Genomic DNA, 23,918 nt, shown 5'->3' with positions numbered 1-23,918 from the left:
GGTTTAGTCCCAAGAAGTCTTACAGGATCCACTGGCGGATCTAGAAATTTTCATAAGTGGGGGCCCACTGACTGCCTAAGAGGGGGCCAGCTCCAGTCAGGTTTCAGTGATTCCCAATATAAGCAACCAATTTTTTTTCCAAAAAGGGGGGGCCCCTGCCTCCTCTTAAATCCGCCTCTGTGATCCTGTAGTTCAGGCTGTCTAATAAGGAATCAAGTAAGGAAGTTTCATTTTCAAATATTTTTATTTTTACATGATATTTTATCACAGATGAATTGCACTTGACATTTATAGCATTAATATACATAAATCATTCCTCATGTACCTGTCATATCAATCAACTATCTATTAAAACAGGTGTAATGAAGGTTTTTTTGGTTTTTCTCTGATAGTTATTTTGTTGATGAATGATTCCTTTCTATTTTCTTTAATTGAAATGAAATGTATTATGTTGTTTTATTTTATTAATAGTGTGGAATTACCAAGGTTGAATATGTAAGAACAACTTTCAAAGGCAGATCCAGGACTTTCAAAAAGGTGGGCTAAACAAAAATACAATGGACACTAGGAGTCTTAAATAAGAACAGAACAAAAGTCAGCAATTTTTTGGCAGTTTTTCATACGATTTACAAAGGAAAAGAGATTATGCTGTATAACAGCACTAGCTAAAACTTGAAGATGATTTTCAAATGTGAATTTAAAAAAAAATCATAATGTTGCTAAAATAATGTAAATTGTAGACACTTCAGATTTGAATATAATCCAGTGAATATGTTGTATGATTACAGGTCAGACTTAATGATATTAAAAATATGATGATGACCTATGTTCTATGTATAAAATTAATAATTCTATTTACATTTTCTAAGCTCTAAAGAAAGCAAATACTAAAAAATATGCCATTAAATTTTCTGATATTTTGATATTACTATAAAATAATTGGACTCTTTTGTGATATGTTTAAGCAATTATCAATAATTATATTAAAATGTATGATGGATTGTTTGTTACTTAATGTCCAGTGGCAAGTATGTCATAAATGTTTAGGACAATGAATAAAGCAACAGCTGCTATCTCCTGTAAACAACACAAAAGTTAATAATATAAAATTCAATATTTCTTATGTTTTTTAAAAAACTGATATTGATAATCATCAATTTATTTCCATTCCAGCTCATTTATCTATTACAATGTTGCATAAATGTAAAAAATAACAAGAACTGAAAAAGTCTTATCATCAAATAATTGTGCAATCAGTGGTTGATCTAGAAATTTTCATAAGTGGGGGCCCAATGACTGGCCTAAGATGGGGCCGGCTCCAGTCATGCTTCAGTGCTTTCCTATATAAGCAATCCAAATTTATCCCAAAAAGGGGGGGCCTGGGCCTCCCCTAAATCCGCCTCTGACAATTGTTGATTATTGGACCTGTAAAATATTCATAGGCAGGAAATTGACAGTCCAAAAGAATTCCAATGTGATTTGCTAATTAAATTTAGTTTGTAGAATTATGGTCAGGTAAAAAAATAAAAGCAATTTTCCTACTAAGAAATAAAAAAAACCCACATATACTGTAAATTCATTATTTACACAGGATTTTTCTCAATATCACAAAATCGCAATAATAAATGCACGCAATAATTTCTGAAATAACAGTACTTATTGAATACTAAGCTGTCAATGTAATACTAAAACTTCCTCTTACATAACAAGTTTCCCCTTTCATTTTTTTTTTACATACTGTAACAAGTTTCATAAAATATCTATGCATTTTACCAACCATCTCTGTTTGAAAATATAGAAATTTAACAATTTACAACAAATAATTATTACAATGCTCCCTTCTTACAACAAGTATAAATAAATAATAAAAAACAAAATGAAAGTAACAATTATCTATCTTTTTTCCTTCCTCGTCTAGATATGGGTGATGGAGTGTTCCCAGAAGCACCAACTGTTATTTTACCGTCTTGTATTTCTTCCTGGGATATTTCTGTAGCACTAGATAATTTCTGTTGAGCTTCTAAGTAAAACATCACATCTCGTAACTGTTCTCTTAACTCATTAATTTCCTGTAATAAAAATCCAATTAAATTAGTAATAAACATTTGTGATTTAATCAGAGATGTTTCTCAATAAAAGAAACACTATAAATCTATATGAATAAAGGGAAAATAGGATATCTGTGACTAAGACAATAACCTGACTATGGGAATAAAACCTTGTGGAACAATACCCTTTTCTTTCACTTTAATTTCCCCCTTATTGTCAGATGCATATGAACAAATGATGATTTTTACATTGTAATACATAGCTACATAGGAGGTCTTATTTGGGGGGGGGGGGGGGGGGGGGGGGGGGGGGGGCGGTCACGGATCCTGCTTACTGTTTTTTCAGATTCCTGTATCCCTCTTATACTATTTACGTAAGCAGTTCTCATTTTTTTGTAATTTCCCGTGTCCCTCTAGACTTCATTTCCCTTTTTCACGGAACAATAATTTGACTTTCATGTGTCACGTTTAGACCCCAATGAGACCCACTACATAACTGTAGCACTTATGGTCCTTTGAATATATATTTTTTTGTGTATGTAGACATTTTTGGAACCTTTGCATATATTTGAATTCTATGAATGACAAGTGATTGATACAGATCCCAAATATGACTTTTTGATAATAATCTGAACAGGAATATAACTCAGTTTCTTCAATTTAAGCTAAACTTCTATTTAACATTATTAAATATTTATTGCTTTTATTATCTGTGCAAATGTTTACCTTTTCCTTTGTACATGTCAGATCCTTGACTTGAGATTCTAAAGTAAGAACTTTTTTCTGCCACACTTGTTGATTTTCTAGTAGACATTTATTCATCTGTTTTTCCTCTTGTAATTCTGATAAAACTTTTGTCAACCTTGTATGCAGCTAAAAAATAAACAGAAATATTTTAAACATAACTGAATTCTTCTGTTTATTATACTGCTATACATGCTTCAATGAATCAAGGACTACATACACAATGGTTGTAAGTTTATGCTAGTGTGTGAGTGCACTTTGTGAAGTAATCAGATGCTTTTGTTTTGTTTTGAAGGAAAGTGATCAATTTTTTTTTGTGTCAATGAGGAAGGAATTCCCATTTTGAATTGTTGATTTTTTTTTACATGTTAGTTTATCAATAGTTCTTCAAGCAAGAAGGAGTTTCTCATGGAAGGGCAATAGTCCAGAGTGAGAAGAAGCCTTGAAACATCTTTAAGTTTGAAAGACCATTGATAATAGATTTATTGTTATCCTCCTAGGCAACGTCAACATTGTAGACTTTGACATCATGAACTAGGGAGCAGGGTTTCAAAATATTTGTCAAACTGATATGAACTGATAATAACAACGCACTTTTGTACTAAACTTATAACTAGTAGATCTCAACTATTTAAAATTAGTAAACACTAAAAATCAATGATCTATTACAAGCAGTTCCTAAAATACTAACTTTAGCAGGAAACTACGTAGACACTATTGTCATTATTACCGGAAAAGCAATCCCTATGTCTAACTCTTCTCTACTGTAGTCAAAGGTGTGTTAAAAAAGATAAAACCCAGCAAGTGAAAAATAATTAGACCTACATGATTACATTTCTTGTCCATGCTGTGTTTATCTTTCTCTGTTTCCCTAAGTTTTAATTGTATATCCTCATTTATTTCCCTTTCTTTTTGTAATCTGTGATCTAATTCTTGCGCCTGTCAATATAAAAATAAAACAAAATCTTGATTAAAAATATAAAGAGATGAGCTGCCAAATTGACAGAAAGTGCTATTTTCCAATCTTTCATAACTATGGAACAGTTAAAGTGAAAAGTCTTGGATATCAAACTTATCCTCAGCAAAAATGTCCATTTATACAGTATTTAATATTTTTTTTTATATTATAGTCAGTATTTCTACTTACAGTAAGATTCAAATGTCTGTATCAAAAAGAAATACAGCATTCACAGATAACTTTATCAAAATAAGTCATTTCCCAATTACATAAACTTTTAACTAGGACAAGATATATGATACATCCTTCTCTGACATATAAGCTCACCGTCAATTTTCCATTTTCCTCTATTTGATTCATCTTTTCTTCAAAGTATAGTCGCTGTGATTCTAGCTGACTTGTTAGGAGGTAGGTATACTGAAATAAACATACAAGTAATATTAAAGTAGTATGTAACAAAGTCTATGCCCAAAACATTTTACTTATGTAAAACTACACATTCTACAAATTAAAAACCCCATTCTGGTAATGAAGTTTTTGGCTACATAAGAATTTCTATTTGCATGCTATTCTCCTTTCTGTTAAATTTACTTTTGAAATTTAAAATATTTTGTTCAATTTGGTTTATCTCACCTTCTACAAGAGATCTGACCTTGAAAAACAGTTTATCCTTCCTTTGCCAAAAGGTTTTTCCCTTGATGCATTGTTAATTCTTATTCTATATAATTGTTTGCAAAATAGTACCTGTATCTGCACTTACAGACATCAATGAAATTCAGCAAAAGTATTTGAATTTCTCATACAATTATAAAATAATTCGTACTGTATGCAATCAATTTCAAAATATAATGCCATTTAGCAAGTATGTAATCCATTTTTTGATAACCATTACAAAATATAGATTCAATATAAATTTACCTCTAAAGCTAGAGAATCTACTTTCTCTTCATGTACAACCCGTCCTCCTTCATCGACCTCGACAAGTTTACCATCTCCTTTGTTCTGTACTAATCTATGGACATAATTATCACCAGCGTAATCCCACACACGATTGTTACCAAGCTGCATTGAATAAGTATGCTGTGTTTCTACGAAATGACTGTAACAAGAATTTTCAGTGTGTGAAAATAAAATACTGTAAGCTAAATTATTGCAAATAATGTGACTGGATGATTATCACAATAATAAGAAATCACTTATCATATTTTCCAGAAACCACAATCATTACCTTTAGCTTGCATTTATGTCCATTCTTCAAAATTTGAATAATAAATACATGCAATAAATTCTAAATTAACAGTAGTCTCCTTTTTCTCTTCCATATCAAGAAATGCAGTGCTCATTGTTATTGGGATAATCCTTATTATTTTAAAAATTCTCCCGTAAGATGCCAAATAAAAGAAATGAGCCCTGTTGAATATTTTTTTCTATCATCTAGGTTTATTGTATTTATAGAACTATCAATATGTTACACACATGTGACCTACTGCATTAGATTTGTTACCAGGTTTATACTGACATGAGCAACACCACATGTGGAGCAGGATCTACATCCATCCTGAACACACCTGAGATCATATCCTCTTTTAATTTTTTTTTTTTATCTAGTCTTTAGTTTTGTATGCTGTGTTTTGTGTACAATTGATTGTCTGTTTGTATTTATCATTTTAAGCCATGGTGTTGTCAGTTTATGTTTCGTTCTATGAGTTTGTATGTCCCTCTGGTATCTTTTGCCACTCTTTTATAAGCCTCCATAGAAATATGTGTACCTGTGTGCATGTTGTCCAGTATATCTACCACAGCCAATATTTCCACAAATCAAACATATCCATAAACTCTGAAAAAAATAACAGACAACTGTGAAATAAAACTCGAGATCTTTCAGTAATTGTCTCATCTAACAGAAACACTACATATGTTTTTCTATTTAATATTGTACTACTGTGCATTCATTTATTGTCCTCCATTGAAGAAAATATGCATACAAGTCTATTTAAAATTTATGCTTCTTCCAGCATATAAATTTAAGGTTAACCTTTACCCAGGAAATCCATAGAAATTGGTATACAATGCATATTATATAATGATCAATCAACTGTATGTATTTTTTAAAAAGAATGCCTGTTTTTCTATCTACTTTAGTTCATATAACATCTATATACTGTGGATTCCTTTATTTTCGTGGGTACCAATTGGATTGAGGAAAACTTACATGTTTGTGGATATTTGATTTCATGGTTTTGCCGAAGTCTGCATACAACATTGTACAAGCCATAAGAAAATTTGTCATTCATTGAAAATTATTAATAATTTCGTGGTTCAACTGTTCCCACAAAATCCACGAAAATTGGTATCCAACAAATAATAATGAATCCACAGTACATTTTGAAAGATTAATTTTGATTACAAAAGAAATGAATCTTTTCCTAATCATTTTCCAGAATTATTTAGTGTTTATTTGTTCAATTAACTTTTACAAGTTGAGCTATCTCATTTAATAAATACTCTGTGGATTTATTCAATGCAACCCTTTAAATTCCTCTTAAGGTGGTATGGGAGTTTAAAATAAAAATGATAGAATTTGTTCATACTTTGTCAAAATGTAGTATCTATTGATACATGATCAAAAATATTATAAAAATGATAGGTCACCGTGCATTTTCTGAAGCTACAGGTTGTGACAAAATGACAAATTTTGTATGGATCATACAGGAAAAAACACCATTTTGTGAATAGAAACTAAACAAAATGATAGAATTGTAAAATAAATTAGGAAAAGATTGCTTTCAGACAATGCTTTGAGAATATCAAAAGAAAAGATAGGGTCACCGTACGTTTTTTCCTGCTAAAAGACAAAATAGGAAAATTTCATGTAGAGTCCTTCAGAAAATGCACTGTTATAGAGTTACCTCCCCTTAAAATGCCAATTTGAAAATATTTAAAAACAACCAAAATTAATCTACACTTGTAAAAATATTAATATTTCTAAGTTATATTCTTATAAATTGGTTCTTTTAAATGAAAATTCACATTAAATTCTGCATTCCTGCATCAAATTTTGCTAACTTGATAGAAAATTTGTAAGGGTTCCGGGGAACCCAGTGTCTCGCCTACTTTTGCAGTAAATTGCACACTCCACAAAAATCAGGGAAAAAAACAATAAAAAAATTCTGCTTGATACTATCTTTTGATTGTAAGAAGCTTCTGTCCAAGTTTTGAAAAAAATCAAGGATAGCTTATGAATCTAATAAATGTTTTAAAAACTTTAACTGTATGGATGTAATGTTAACCGGAACAATAACTAATTCCATTTATAAGTAAAATACAGATACACAGGTACCAAATATTCACAAAATTTTCTTCTAGATACTAGTTTTTGGTCATAAACAAGCTTCTGTCTAAGTTTGGTACAAATAAATAATGGTATAAGAAAGTTATCAAAATTTTTAAAAATTTAACCACAGAGTGAATGTGTTGTTTCCTGGCAGAAAATCTAAGTCCATTTATATGAAAAATCCGGAAAAAATGGATTTATTGTTTTACAAAATTTACTTCTGGATACTATCTAATGATCATAAACAAGCTTCTGCCAAAGCTTGGTACAAACCAAGGATTATTTAAGAAAGTAATTAAAATTTTAAAAACTTTATCCACAGAGTGAATGTTATGTTTTCCCGCAGAAAAACTAAGTCCATTTATAAGTAAAATACGGAAAAAATGGAATTTTATTTTTACAAAATTTACATCTGGATACTATTTTATGATCATAAGCAAGCTTCTGTCCAAGTTTGGTACAAATCCAGGATAGTTTAAGAAAGTTATTAAAATTTTAAAAACTTTAACCACAGAGTGAATATTTGTTGACGCCGCCGACGGAATGTAGGATCGCTTAGTCTCGCTTTTTCGACTAAAGTCGAAGGCTCGACAAAAATATGTACCTTAGATTCTCTGTTTTTACAATCCAAGATGGCGAAAGACACCCATACCACCTTAAAAGCTAACTCATTTATTGATTAATTAACCTAAACACGAATTTTTTTTCCCCCAGCTATGATTCTAAGCAAAATTTCTTTCCCAATAAATGTAAAAATTGTCAGACTGTTCCCATATGTTTTTTAATGACACATTCGAACTACAAGTATTTTAATAAATATATCGAACCTCTTGTGATCCACATGTCATACATCTATTGTCAACTACTTCTTCAGGTGTCTGTATATATCTACACACAGGGCAACTAAAACATAAAAAAGACCATATCATATAAAATGATTTTATCAGAGCTACAGATTCTAAAGTCATTCATACCACTGTCCCAGAATAGGAGGAGGGTTGGGATCCCTAACATGTTTAACACCAAAACATTATGTATGTATGTGTCTGTCCCAAGTCTGGAGCCTGTAACTCAGTGGTTGTCTGTCGTTTGTTTATAAATTTTACATATTTGTTTTTTGTTTTTTTTTTAAACATAGATGAGGCTGTTAGTTTTCTCTTTTGAATTGTTTTACATTGTCATTTCGGGGCCTTTTATAACTGACTATGCGGCATGGACTTTGCTCATTCTTGAAAGCCGTAAGGTGACCTTTAGTTGTTAATTTCTGTGTCATTTTGGTCTCTTGTGGTGAGTTGTCACATTAGCAATCATACCAAATCTTCTTATTTTATATTGTAAGGTACATTTGCTGATGTCTGGCCAAACAGTTCATATGGAGTATGTCACTACAATGAAATATTACCTGGTATCACCCCACTGTGCCAAACATTTCATATGGAAAGCATGATTACACAGGATTGTTAATATCCCATCCACAGACTCATCCTGTTTAATAGATAAAAAAACCAGAATTTACATCAGGTTCTTTTAAGTGTTTTTTTTGCAAGATTAAGAATAATTATTGGTATTTTATAAATATATAAATAGCAAACAAATTAAAAAAAAAGCCTCATTAATTTCAATTTTCTCTCTTCTTTTTGGAAGGTTGAAATAAAGATGAGAGTTCAACATTGTCATTTGAACTATGGAACTCTCTAGATGCTTGCTTCTCCATAAAGAGGTAAACATTTGAAAAAGAAAAGAAGAATTGTGTGTAATCTTAAGAATTGTTTTGTGTCTAAAATTGATAACATCAAGATCAATTTTCTTGGTTTACAATTGAGAAACTTATATTCTGTAAGAGTATATTCTCATTGGGATTTTAATTTTGTGGATAATTTCCATTCATTAGGCTTAACAAATCAAAATCCTCACCAAATTGTCTGCTTTTAAAGTATAGCCTAATTTATCAATTGTAATATTTACCATTCTTTCTAAGCATACAGGACAGTTAGGTAATTCTGTAAGTCCTGGCACAGGTAAACTAACTTCCTGAAACAGTCAAAGCATTAATTTAATTGTCTTGGTAAATTTTCCCACTTAAAATTGCTTTCTGCATTTTTCTAAAACACTTTTTACTACTAAAGCATTATACAAAATGCAAACAGCAAATCTGCCATAAGTTGTATCAGTGTTTGAAAAATACTGAAATCACCATATAAAAAATGAATTATCTTCCTTTGGTAACAATGCAAATAAATTAAAAAAAAAGTTCTAGTTATCTGAATAAGAAATTATGACAGAAAAAAACTCCAACATTTCTGTTGGATACATACTTGTTTCATGGACAATCATATCACATATTCTCATTTTTACAATATCAGTCATCACATATTCTCATTTTTACAATAACAATCATCGCATATTCTCATTTTTACAATAACAATCATCACATATTCTCATTTTTCAACAATTAACAACATATTCTCATTTTTACTATGACAATTATATCGCATATTCTCTTTTTTACAACAACAATCATGCAACTTATTCTCATTTTTACAACAACAATCATGCAACATATTTTCATTTTTACAATAACAATCATCACATATTCTCATTTTTACAATAACAGTCATTTCACATATTTTCCTTTTTCAGCAATCATACAACATATTCTCATTTTTACGACAATAATCATGCAACATATTCTCATTTTTACAACAATCATGCAACATATTCTCATTTTTACAACAACAATCATGTAACATATTCTCATTTTTTACAATAACAAACATACAACATATTCTCATTTTTACAATAACAATCATAAAACATGTTCTCATTTTTTACAATAACAATCATACAACATATTCCCATTTTTACAATAACTATCATACAACATATTCCCATTCTTATAAAAACAATCATACAACATATTCTCATTTTTACAACAACAATCATACAACATATTCTCATTTTTACAATAACAATCATACAACATATTCCTATTCTTACAATAACAATCATACAACTTATTCTCATTCTTACAATAACAATCATATAACATATTCCCATTCTTACAATAACAATCATACAACATATTCCCATTCTTACAATAACAATCATCAAAACTACAATGAGGATCAAAACATCTGTTAAAACCTATTGCTTAAATGGTGTTACCTCTTCTTCTTTTAAAGTTTCCATTTTAGCCACATAAGTCAATAAACAAATGTCTGGTTCTATTGAGTTGTATGTTACATTGTTATAGGTGTTGAAGAATTCATCTGCTAGTTTCTGGAAGATGTAAAAGAAACATTAACTCATTACATTGTAATTTTGACAAAAGTAAGTAAACATATTTTTCAAATTTTTCGTCAATTTATCTCTTTCTGCACCCAATGTATAAAAGAAAAACCTTTGGGTTGTTTCATCTCAGTTCTTCATTGGTTAAAATCTGATTGTGACGTCAAACTTTCTTGTTTTCCTCTGAATTTCCTATTGTGTCATATGACGGCATGAAAAAAGGCGACCATGCCTGATGATGTCACATAGCAAGAACACATCTTTTTGCAGATCAGTGGCAAAGAAGAAATAAGTTTGCCTGCCTATTGTTTGAAAATCATTAGAGAAACAGATTCCACCACCAAATCTCGTGTAATACAATATTTATCCACTCTCGACAGTTAAATTTATAATATTTAACTGTCTCGAGCGGATGAATATCGTATTACGCTCGATGCAGTGGTAGAATCTTTATTTACGAGACTAACCATATTAGTGATTCACTTCATTACTCTATCATATATTTTTCTAGATACATGTATAAAGTTTTTACAAATTGTTTAATTACATGTAATGTAAATCAACTTATTTTCACATATGTTGTTTTGCGTTTTGCCCTTTTTAAGTCCACTTCTACTTCACTGGGATTTAATTTCAGGATTTTTTAATATATTTGTTGTAGTTCCATGTTTTCCTGACCATTTATATTAGTTGTTTTTTTTCTTGCCAAAGTCAGAAAAATAAATTGTTCATTGGAGAAATCATTTATGAAAAAATAACAAATTTATTCTAGCCCTTGTACCAATAATTTGTTTGATCTATAGAATAGGTCAAGATAAGTTACCTGTGTTCTGAATTTGACCAAGACCATATACTGATTTGGAGTACTGTCTCTCACAATTCTAAGATATTCTATTCCTTCACTGAAAAAGGAGTTATATAAAACTATAAATACAAACAACCAATTAAATTATACACGAAAGAGTGCCCACTCTGAAATGAGAAGCCTGATCATGATAGAATTTATTGTGAAAATGTTTCAAATAATTCAGGTTTTACTAGAAGTTAAACATAAACCTCATATTATCAATTATTCATTTAAATCAGGTCAAGGTCATATAAACCATACCAGGCAGACAAATACACCTAACATTCATTTTATGCTGTTGTAGAAGCTGAGAAACTGATGTAACCACAAAGAATTAATATTGACCAAAGGAAAACTAAGTAAAGGTCAGATGAACACTGTCAGACAGACATGACCAAATCAGCTTACTATGTGTATATTTCTTGTGTTTTATTCCAATCTTCAATCAAGATAAAAAATTTGTGAGCCAAAATTTTTCCTTAATCTTGAAATTAGCAAAAATAATTAAAACACTAGTAAAAATTTGTCACCTTACAGTACAAAAAACTTACTGAACTGCTGCTGTAAAGTTGAGTAAATCATGGATGGTATAAGCAGCTGGTACAGCCAACATGCAGATTAACTCACTTCTGGGTACTTCTGACTTCAGGGATGTAATATGACTAGAAAATAAATCAAAAATTATTGTGTTAATGAGCTAGTTCACCTGTAATACAGGTCAAGTCTGATAACCCATTTCTGGACACATTCCCCCCTTTGCTTCATAATGAAGCATTTCTATACCTCTCCCCTTTTCTCCACAATGAGCCATTTGACTTCTCTCTTTCTAAATTTTAATTTCAATATAAAAAATACATAAGTGGGAATGATAAAGATAACTCACATGAACTTCATCAAATTCTAGGTATTATATTTTTTAGGTTTTATTTTATTTAAGGTTATTTAAAAGTTTGTAGTAATCCAACATTTGTTGATTCTAGCAACTCAATATGATGGTCCACTCTATAGTCATCACATGTCAACTGTTGATTTGAATGTGAATTTTAGCCTACATAAAATTTGCATTCTAATATGAAGTGCTTCTTTCTGCTGTGAAACAAGCCAATGTTTTTATTCCAATAGAACAATGTGCTGCACATGTTTGACTTCACAATTGAAATTGTAACAAGTTACATCAGTTGTATTTTGAAAAACACTAGAGATCAATATGGGCATTTGTATTGGTGTTGTGCCAGGGCTCACACTTCTTCAGAAACACAGGGAGTAGTGATTTCTTATTTTGAAACTGATAGAGAGAAGATGAGATTTGAAGGAGAAGTGCACTACATTGTTCTTTTTTTTTAATATAATACTGGGTATAAAGGGCAAAGTGTATCTTTTCTCCCCCCCCCCCCTAATTGTTTAATTCATACCCATTATTCTATTAAAGTAACCATTCAAATTCAAAGTTGTTTAAGTTAATCATATTTAATTGCACAATTATATTATTCTTCCTATTAAACTATTACCAACTTAATATCTAGAAAATTAGATAAAATAATTCTAATAGAAAGTTCACATGTATCTGTGCATCTTCAATCATGAAACAGTTGATTTTTTAATAACGTTTCAGACTCCTTGTTTTAAAAATTCCAATAGAGAATTTCAGACTCATTAAATTAAAATGGCTGCCTTTCTGATGTGTATTATAGGTCCGCTTCAAAGTACAAATGATAATTTTTTTTTAATTCAATAGGATAAAATATTTCTATCATGCCATGTTCTATGCTCATTTAAATTTGTCAACATTTTACACCTCTATAACACTTGATATGAAGATATTACAATTGACCAGTGGCAGATCTAGGGGGAGGGTTCCCGGGGGTTAGAACCCCCTTTTGTTTGGCCGATCAATGCATTTGAATGGGGATATATAGTTGATCATACTTGGAACCCCCCTTTATCCTGGGTTGGGACCCCCCCCCCCTTTTTTTAATGGCTGGATCCGCCCCTGCAATTGACACATATAATGCCTACTTATATGTTAAAATAAGAACACAGCATGGTGCGAGAGAATTATTTCTGAATTAGAATATCTATTAATGTTGTTTTGTTATATACATCATGGTTTCATTTCTATAAAATATACCATTGTCAAATCAAGCAATTTGAAGAAAACTTCTTATTGACTTAAGACTATCTATACCTATATATTTGTTTAAAAAATAAAAATTAAATTACAAAAATTCTTGAAATATCTTCATCAAGTAGCATGTGTTGTCATGCACAGTTACTTGTCAGGAATATTAAACGAACATACAACTAGTTCAACATTTAGACGTGGCAAATCAAAATATAGGTTACTTTCTTAAGTTGACTAAATACATGTACTTCAAGTTCAATTGTTTTTTGTTTTTTTTAAACACGATTTTAACAGTTAGATCAATATACAACAGAATTATCAGTAGCAGGTAATTATATATACTTATCAGAGATTTATACTATGAACTAATTAAAGTAACTTTTGTAGAGCATAATAGATTAATAGAACAAAATAAACACAAAATTATTAAATACATTTAATTTAGTTTTTCCGTAATGCCATTATGATGTCAAAACTAAAAGGTATCACAAACTGCATTCTACTTTTATCTTCATTTCATTAGACCAACCTTACCATGACAAGACCTACTTTGTTGATTGCTGTGTTTGTTGTTTTGATGCTCAGTATATCAGAAGCCAAAGATATAAAAAGTAAGTTCTCTGTCTAATGTTATTTGATTCTTTATTATCTTAGACATCTTAGGGATCCCCATGGACAAATTAAGCATGGTGGTTCTCCAACATTGAATTTCTCAACACCACAAATGATACCCCTCCTCCCCCTCATTCCCACATAAATTTCTCAACAACAAATAATTTCTATGTTTCATCGTACATTAAAAAAGTTACATTATAGTATTAGTTATTTTGGAGAGTTATTATTTCTTTACAATAGGATTTTTCAACAGGTTAAAAATACAGTGCAGATACTTTTTTATGAATTGACTGTTATACATAAAATGGGATATCAGGACTTCAATATTTTTGTTTAATTCTCATTTTTCTAATTCCTTATGAGTGGGTCTCATTGGGGTCTAAGCGTGATGCGGGATTGTCGATTTTTTGGTAAGCGTGACACATGAAAGTCATATTATTGTGTCGTGAAAACTGGAAATGAGGTCTTGCGGGACCTGGGAAATGACAAAATAATGAGAATTGCCTACATATATAGTGTAAGCGGGATATGGGAATCTGACAAAACTGATCTGAACCCCCAATGAGACCCCCCTTATGAGAAAAGTGCCAGATTTCACAAATGTGTGTTCATTTATCTGGTTCTAAAATTACAAAAAAAAGTTTAAAAATCAGTTGACGAATAGTATTAACTTTTCTTTTTTGGAAACTCTATCCTTGAAACCTATAATAAAACATTTGTCTTTCTATAAAATATCAAGGTATCTACAATGTATACTGGTATGACTGCATTTTTAGTTATCATGACAATGACCCTTTCTATTTCAGGAAGCCCTCATACAAAAGAGAATAAGCAACAAAAATCTAATGAACTGGTATACGTCCAAAAGCTGGACATTAGTCAATGAAATAAAAAAATTAACATATTATTTCTAATTTTCTCTTTTCATTTATTTGCATACATCAGTACTATTATAACAGACAGATTTAAAACTCTTTACCAAAATTACAATACTGAAACACAAACAGCTTAAAACTTGAACTCTAAATGGCAGTTAAAGCAATCAAAACAAAATTAAGAATGGAAATGGGGAATTTGTCAAAGAGACAACAACCCACCCAAAGAGCAGCAAACATGTAGCCAAAGGCCATCAATGGGTCTTCAAAAAAGTGAAAAATCCTGCTCACAGAGGCAGGGATCAGCTGGTCCTGTAACAAAATGGACATCATACTAAACTGCAAAACATATAAATGAACTAAAATAAATAAAAACCATACAAGACTAAAAAAAGCTAGAGGCTCCTTACTTGGACAGGCAAAACAAACATCATTACAGATTTTTGCATGTACAAGAGGAAAATGAGCATTGCCTTCCAATGCATATTTTATGACAAATGGGATTTATAATATATTGTTTACAACTATAATTTCTCAATTTTTAATTGACAATTGTAAGAATTTAACCACTTTGGAATGACTGATCCATAAATGATGTTATCACATCTCAACAAAATGCTAAATAGGTGTGTACAATTTCATGGCATTTTATAGCATACATAGATAAAAGAAAAACTCTCACAAAATATTGTGACTAGACAATCAGACCTACACACTGTTAACTATCAGATATCTTCAAAGCAGGAATTCTTGAACATACATGTAGTTTTAAATTTATTTCAGTTCAAAATGACTTAAAATAAACTAAACTTGGAAGGAAACAGATGCATCCAACACGGTTAATAATCATTTGGGTTAACAAATCTATTTGTCAGCAAAATATGGCTATTTGACATATTAGTCATAACATAAGTGAACTTAAATGAACTACAACAAATTTAAATCATGTCTTAATACAGAAAACATTTTTTTCAATGGAGATTATAAAAATCTATTCAATTTAATTTACTATTTCAACATCTTTATTAAAACTATCTGTTCATAGGGGGGGGGGGGGGCTTTTTGTTGGATAAATTTGGTTGATTATATAGGGAATCATTGAAGCATGACTAGAGCGGGCCCCCCTTTAGGTCAGTCAGCGGGCCCCCTCTTAGGAAAAGTTCTGGATCTGCCACTGATAAGCATTGTGTATAAGTTTCATAATATTTTTTTTAGGCAAACTAATGATAGAGAGCAGTTTAAATTTTGGGACGACATATCTCCAGATGGACAAGAGTAAAACTTAATGTCCCCTCTGCTTTAGCAGGGTCATAAAATTTGTCAAGGTTTTCCAAGTCTCAGTTGTTTTAAATGTCATGTTTTTAGTCTTTAAACTATTCACACATATTTAAAATAAAATATATAAAATTGAGTATGGAAATAGGGAATGTGTCAAAGAGATATGTTTACATTAACCAAGGACAGCCTTGCATGACCTAATAACGTCATAAAATACAGAAAACACATATAATTGTTCATCTGGAACAGTAACAGATTTCAATTATTTGAAAACCTAACCAAGATGTGACCAACTGCTATTTAAGACTATCTTCATTTCATCAGACAAACCTCACCATGGCAAGACTCATTTTGATGGTTGCTATCTTTGCTGTGTTTCTACTGACCATATCAGAAGCTAGATATGTGAAACGTAAGTTTACATTTTACGTCTTATATATATTTAGTCTTATTTTCTGAAATTAAAACCATAAAAAGCTACTCAAACATTGGACATTAGTGTCATTTAAGAATAAAGAAAATAAAAATTCAGTACAGGATAATACCTTGTATTTATGGTCATTTGACATTTTAACTTCCAAGGTTAAAAAACTTATTGGTTATATTTCTATTAAGAACCTTATCCTTCTTTCAAAAAAGGCTAAAGAAAAGGTAAAATATCTTTCTTGCCATATACATGTATCTACGAAAATGGTACACATCTTTTTATTTGAAACTCCTCATAATGCAACAACCTTATTGAAAAAGAACTTTCAAACAATCTTTCATACAAAATGTCATTGTACATTCCATTGTAATTAAGTTTTAAATCTAAATAATTTTGAAAGTATGCAAAGCAAAACATGGACTCTTCAATTCTAAACGTATGGGAAGCAGGGGTAAGAATATGTGAGCTCTGTTCAGATTTATAGTTTTTCTATGAATAAAGGTCCAACTCTGACGAACAAAGTTAAGCAAGTATTAAACTTAGTTTTTAGTCTTTTGTACTGCAACAGTTCTCTTAATTTACCTTTTAAAACTTTAGGCTATTCTCATTCCTGATGAAGCATTAATTTTGAAACATTTCATTGAACTAGATTCTTCCTACCTGCTGAGAACCATTTTGTCAGATTAATAATCTATAGAAGACATTGCAGTTCATATTTAAGAATTCATGAATTTTCAGGAAGATTTCCTATGTCATGTGACATGCTATCATTATTATATCAAAGCAAGAGTGGATTTTTCAATGATAACATTTATACTGATTAATTGAGCTCTCCTAAAAATTGGTCTATTCAGAATAACATACATATATACTGTGAATTCATTTCAACATGTGGGATACCAATGTTCGTAAACTACGTGGGTACATGCATACAGTGCCCTGTATTTAATTTTTCTATGGCTTGTATAGAGAATAGCAAAACCACAAAATCAAATATATGTATGTATGTATGTATCAGAGAAAATATTTTCTTCAATCCACTAAAATTTATAGTACTCAAGAAAATTAATGAATACATAGTACATTTGTACCATCAATTCATGAATTACTGAAAAATACTTTATATCAAATTGCTGTCAAGAATCTTAAAGCATATTTTTCTTCATAATCAAATTGGTTGTTTTGTTTCAGGAGACATACATTTGCAAGGGAATACCAGAAAGGGACCCGGTTTTGTTCCTTCAGACAATGGCCGTCAACCACAAAAAATAGAGACAACTGAACGAGGTGGTAGATCTAAGAACAAACCTAGAGGACGATAGTCCATAAAAACTGAAAGTCAACCTTCCTTTTTTTACATGTTAAAAAATATATTTGCATGTGACATGTAGATTTACAACAATAAAGTATGATTCATGGATCAATATTATGTTTCGTCATCTGTTTTCCATATATATATGTATATATATCGACCAAATCACCTATAAAAGACACATTTTCCTTTTTAGGTATTTTACTCATTAAATGTGTTGTTTTAAAAGTAAATAAGAGTTAAACTTATCAATAGTTTTTAAGTGAAGTAATGCAGGATGGATTTATTAAGATTTTTGGAGGGCAAACTAGTTTGAGTTTTGAATTTCGACTATTAACTGCAAATCAAAATATATGTAGTACAAGCAAGTCATATAAGAAATAACAGACCAACTTAGCTGTATTTGGTGAAACCTTTCATGGGTTCGGGTCTTATTATATGCTCTCCTTACTTTATGGGACTTTATTTATAAGATTGTATTAATGGATTACATAATGTATATTGATGGCTTGAAAAATAGTATTAGTTGAATGGTTCATTTTATTGCACTGAAACAATGTCCAATCTATCAACTCCTGAACAGCAAAGGTGAAAATCATCTCTATTGAAATTTGGCCTATCTTTTATAATCAGCAAATATGTACTATAATTTGAAAACAATTGGTGGAATGATTCAAAACTAATTATAGGCTAACAACATAAAAGTCATTCTTCAATCTATCAAGAATGTCAAATGTAATGAAATGTTATTCTAGTTAAATTTGAATAAATATTTACTCGTCTTTATAAAGATGAAGTATTCCTCTAGTCTTTTCTACCATTGGATTTCCAGAATAAAAGTATATCATATGTGGAGACTTCAGTGGTGGTGTATGACTCTTAGGCCTTGTACTCTGACTGCTGCCAGGTCTGTGGTCATCTGATGATGGACCAGGAGACTGACCATCTTTAATTGGTCTAAAGTCTTCAGTATGCCGGTCAGTCTTATCTTCGGCTGCTTTCATTTCAGATTTGGTTTCAAAATTCACTGCAAAGTAGAAAATATGAATAAGTGATGTTTATAGGTTAAAGATCTTATTCATATATTGCAGTTAATTTATAAATGTAGGTCTGTCAAACATTAGCCATTCAGGTAAAGGATATCAACAGTGTGTACTTGTAAGATTTCAGCATTAAAATAACATGTGTCAAAAACAAAAATACACCAATAGCAACTATAGCCAAAGTATTGGACTTGGCACAGTTATTTGATTATGTATACCACATGTACCATTTAAGAGAAGTTTTTTTCACACCAACAAAAACCCCATAAGCCTCACATACCTTAGAAACCTGAAGATGTATGCCAAAACCAATTCCAATTCCATGTACCACAAAGCTGATGAAAAATTTATTGATGATAAATAAATAATACTTAAATGAAAACTCTTCAAACCCCTTTTGCCCCGTTTCGAAGAAACTGGTAGAGCCACAATCCTAAAAATTTGTAAGGGTTCCGCGGAACCCAGTGTCTCGCCTACTTTTACTGTAAATCGCAGGCTCAACAAAAAATGAGGAAAAAAATCAATAAAAAAATTCCTCTTGATACTATCTTTTGATTGTAAGAAGCTTCTGTCCAAGTTTGGTAAAAATCTAGGATAGTTAATGAATCTAATTAATGTTTGAAAACTTAAACTGCCGACTGTATGTAATGTTAACTGGAAGAAAATCTAAGTCCATTTAAAAGTAAAATACAGAAAAAATGGAGTTATCTTTTTACAATATTTACTTCTGGATACTATCTTATGGTCATAAATAAGCTTCTGTCCAAGTTTGGTACAAACCCAGGATAGTTTAAGAAAGTTATTAAAATTTTAAAAACTTTAACCACAGAGTGAATGAAATGTTTCCCAGCAGAAAAAACTAAGTCCATTTATAAGTAAAATACGGAAAAAATGGAATTTTATTTTTACAAAATTTACTTCTGGATACTATCTTATGATCATAAACAAGCTTCTGTCCAAGTTTGGTAGAAATCCAGTATAGTTTAAGAAAGTTATTAAAATTTCAAAAACTTTAACCACAGAGTGAATATTTGTGGACGCCGCCGACGCCGACGCCGACGGAAAGTAGGATCGCTTAGTCTCGCTTTTTCGACTAAAGTCGAAGGCTCGACAAAAATCAATACCAATTGTCAGTTTGTTTACAGGTTTTGTGATAAATGTCAGACAACCTCACAAAGAAGATCTACTATATTAATAATATGACCTTTCCAATTTGTGGTTGTGTGTAAAAATGTATTCCATTCATGTTGGTCGTTTTAGAAACACAAAAACTATTTTATAAAAGCAAATCAATAATGTTCATGAGCAATCAATTTCTAATCATATCACTTGCACATGGTAACTACATGAAACACTATCAACTGCAATAAAATAAATTTGCAAATTTGTGATTTTCAAGCATCAGATAAAATAGAATCTAAGGAGATTTCTCAGAACAGTAACTTACCCATATTATGCATATAACTATGCTGTTTTATTGTTTATACTTACCCGAGAAATAAGATTCTATTGTGAAGTCACCAAAGCCACGCTGTCCTCTACAAGTGAGGTTCAACTCTACAGGAGACTTTTCTTCACTAGAACTTGGTCCAGATGTTTTTAAAACAGAAGCATACGATGCTGTATCTCTAGATTCTATTTTAGCACTATGGAGGTTTGATGCTAAAATACAAAATCAGATTCTTTATCTACTACATGTACATGATGTATGTCATTATGTGGATATCTTATGCTTAAATACAAAATCAAATTCTGTTTCTACACATTGTAAAACATGGAGATCTCTTTAATTAATACATGTATGTACAAATAAAAGTAGGCAGAGAGTAACTAATCTTTCTTAATAAGTATACGTAAATGCTAATGAGACAGTAATCAGCCAGCAGAAGTCAATCAAAACTAGACATCTATTTATATATGGACTTGTAAATTACAAGTTGTCTCCCTTATACCAATTTTGATAGCGATATGACTTTGCTATGACATGTATGAAGTAAGTTGTATTGACCTAAGATTTAAAAAATTTCAAAATTCTTTGGTAACTCAAAGCTCCAGCAAGAATATAGCCGTACAATCATTCCATACACCATGTACACCAAATAATTTGACCTATTGTTTTAAGTTACTTAGAAAGGAACTTAACATTGAAAACTGAACAATGAAAATGATTGATTGTTGGTGTTTTAACGCCATTTTTGTCCTTTGATATGGAAACTGACAACAATTTAGATGTATATGCAAAGTATGAAAGATCCAGGTCTTTGACCTTCTAAAATATATGAGACTTGTTGTCCCTATTGATTAACTTGTCATAAATAAAATTATAGATTGGTCAGATAACTTCGAAATCAGTTACCAACAATTTTTTTGTGAAGATCCTGTAAAACTCAAGATTTTGACTTGTGTTTTACAATCCCGTTATCCCGGTAAGGATTGAAGCATGAAAATTTACATGATACTGCAAAAATTGGGATAGTTGGCAGGTCTGTTTAAGATACATTTAGACCTCATAGTTGCTGGCCACGTCCACTGGTATTTTTGTCCATCTGATGAGTTAAGCCTTTTTCAACTGATTGTATAGTTCGTTCTTATTTTGTACTGTTATACCACTGTCCCAGGTTAGGGGAGGGTTGGGATATTGCTAACATCATGAACATGTTTAACCTCGCCACATTATTTATGTATGTAAAATTGAAAATGGAATGTGAATTGAGAATGTGTCTGTCCCAAGTCAGGAGCCTGTTATTCAGTGGCTGTCATTTGTTTATGTGTCACATATATATTTTTCGTTCATTTGTTTATTCAAATAAAGCCGTTAGTTTTCTCATTTGAATTGTTTTACATTGTCATATCGGGGCCTTTTATAGCTGACTATGCGGTATGGGCTTTGCTCATAGTTGAAGGCTGTGCTGTGACCTATAGTTGTTAATGCCTGTGTCAATTTAATGAAGGTCTCTTGTGGACAGTTGTCTCATTGGCAATCAAACCACTTCTTCTTTTTTATACTTATTACTATTTGAGAATCTGCAGCACTTGGAGAACTATTGACATCATAAAACAATCACTTTTCCTTTGTGATGTAAGCCATTTTTGTTTAAGATTTAAGAATTATACAGGATGTCCAGTAATGCAGACAAATAGCTATAAGTAGTATTTGCTGGAAGTTGGAACTGATTTACAATTAAACATACACCTTATCTCTATTTTGAAATCTATCCCACTTGCACTTTTGACATCATACAACAATCACTTTTCTATTGCTGTTTAACTCAGATTGGAACATATATTCCAAGGACATACATATCTGACTGTTTATGACTTCTTTAGATTAAATCCATTGGATGTTGGATGTGTATTGATTGATAATATAGTCTTAGATGCCAGATTTTTTTTATTAGATGTTAGTGGCTTTAATCTAAGCTGGCCATGTCCTCTTGTATTTGTAATATATGTATTTATATCTATCTGTCGATGAGGAAAGCCTTTTTTAACTGATCGTTATAGTTCGTTCCTATACATGTATATTGTACTGTTATAACACTGTCCCAGGTTAGAGGGAGAGTTGGGATCCCGCTAGCATGTTTAACCTCGCCACATTCAGTATGTATGTGCCTGTAGTATCCGAAGTCAGGAGCCTGTAATTCAGTGGTTGTCATTTGTTAATGTGTTACACATTTTTTTTTTACTCATTTTTTTTACATAAATAATGCCATTAGTTTTCCCTATTTGGATTGAAATTTTATTGTAATAATGAACTCAAAATCATTCAAATTTTTTTTTGTCGCTTTTTTTTAATTTCCGCATTTGCACAGAATGCAGAAATCTACTTCCCTCTACCAGTCTCATTGTCATGAGACTTTGAGTAGTCTAGTGAATTATAGGAACTCAAGGAACACATTTACCAATAATTAATTTTTAATAATTCTTTGTCTTTGATATGAATTAACTGTAGCGGGTTGCTTCCCCTCAGTACAGGTAGAACATACATGTATAAAGCCAGTCTTAATCAACTGAGCTAGGGAATCGATTCTTTGGCTCAGTGGGTTAACACACTGACTGTCACTCAGACGACCGGGGTTCGAATCCCGGTGGTGACGATATGAATTTGTAGAGTAGATACGTGCTCTCCGGTTACATTTGGCGCCTGACTAAAAAATCCATGATGGTTATCTGGAGTATAGCCAGGGTTTGTGTTGTTAAGAGTCATATATATATGAAGATATGATGACTCTTGTTGTGGGGGAATAGTGTAGCGGGTTGCTTCCCCTCATTACAGGTAGAACATATAAAGCCAGTCTTTATCAACTGAGCTAGGGAATCGATTCTATGGCTCAGTGGGTTAACACACTGACTGCCACGCAGACGACAGGGGTTTGAATCTCTGAGGTGACCATATGAATTTGTAGAGTAGATACATTGTACGTGCTCTCCGGTTACATAACGATGCATTGCTTTTCTTTGTTGACATTGAACATGACGTCATAACTTAAATAACGTCACAAGTAAAATCCCTACCAACAGAATCAAAATTGGAAACGTTACAGTATCTCCGTTTCTTTTTTTTAACAAATATTTTTACGTTACAAAAAAAATAATTCATACAGACTTCGTCACCATTCACAAGAAATGTCTGCCTCATATTATATATATTGGATAGAAAAACATGTAAATTTCATATCAAATGTGGGACAGATTTTTTTACTAGCTTACCACAGTAGCTGAAAGATTTTGGAATTTCGTGGTCATTCTCTACTTCAAGCCTCAGAATACACAAAGAGATTGATTCAGACATATGAAACTCATTAAAATCTGATAGTAAGATACATGGATTTTATAGAAGGACTGTCAAAGTCCTTTTCAGAACAAAATCCTTCTTATTTTTATTTTTTCCAAGAATATTACTTTTTTAACTTTAAAAATAGAGAGCACCTGTAAGAAAAACAATGACGGAAAATATATTTCCGGATATTTAATTCCTATTCCTGTAATGTTTATTGGTCATTCTTGATAATTTATGGAACTAGGGT

The 23,918-nt window shown here is 31.1% G+C and overlaps 1 protein-coding gene across 1 annotated transcript; it reads right to left on the bottom strand.

The window, feature by feature from the left end:
• Positions 1–225: 225 nt before the first annotated feature.
• LOC134680666 (BRCA1-associated protein-like) lies at positions 226–23,810 on the bottom strand. Its single transcript, XM_063539801.1, has 15 exons — positions 23,602–23,810; positions 20,383–20,553; positions 18,626–18,875; positions 11,771–11,881; positions 11,196–11,274; positions 10,250–10,363; positions 9,050–9,115; positions 8,487–8,569; positions 7,912–7,987; positions 5,520–5,587; positions 4,669–4,849; positions 4,078–4,167; positions 3,618–3,731; positions 2,775–2,921; positions 226–2,069 (listed from the first exon to the last, which is right to left on the bottom strand). Exons 1-15 carry the CDS (start codon positions 23,681–23,683, stop codon positions 1,890–1,892), a joined length of 1,812 nt encoding a protein of 603 aa, XP_063395871.1. The 5' UTR covers positions 23,684–23,810; the 3' UTR covers positions 226–1,889.
• Positions 23,811–23,918: the final 108 nt, after the last annotated feature.

This window comes from Mytilus trossulus, chromosome 8, assembly GCF_036588685.1.
Source record: "Mytilus trossulus isolate FHL-02 chromosome 8, PNRI_Mtr1.1.1.hap1, whole genome shotgun sequence".
NCBI lineage: Eukaryota > Metazoa > Mollusca > Bivalvia > Mytilida > Mytilidae > Mytilus > Mytilus trossulus.
Note: the sequence above shows the minus strand (reverse complement) of the source record. Positions and strands in the feature narration are given on the sequence as shown.

Bases quoted from the DNA above. Each gene is read 5' to 3' on its own strand.
- LOC134680666 (XM_063539801.1), bottom strand. From the start codon at position 23,683: ATGTCTGAATCAATCTCTTTGTGTATTCTGAGGCTTGAAGTAGAGAAT. The intron at 18,876-20,382 runs GTAAGTATAAAC...TCTACTTTGCAG, and splicing joins AATAGAATCTTATTTCTCGG to TGAATTTTGAAACCAAATCT. The intron at 4,850-5,519 runs GTACACATATTT...TTCTTGTTACAG, and splicing joins ACTGGACAACATGCACACAG to TCATTTCGTAGAAACACAGC.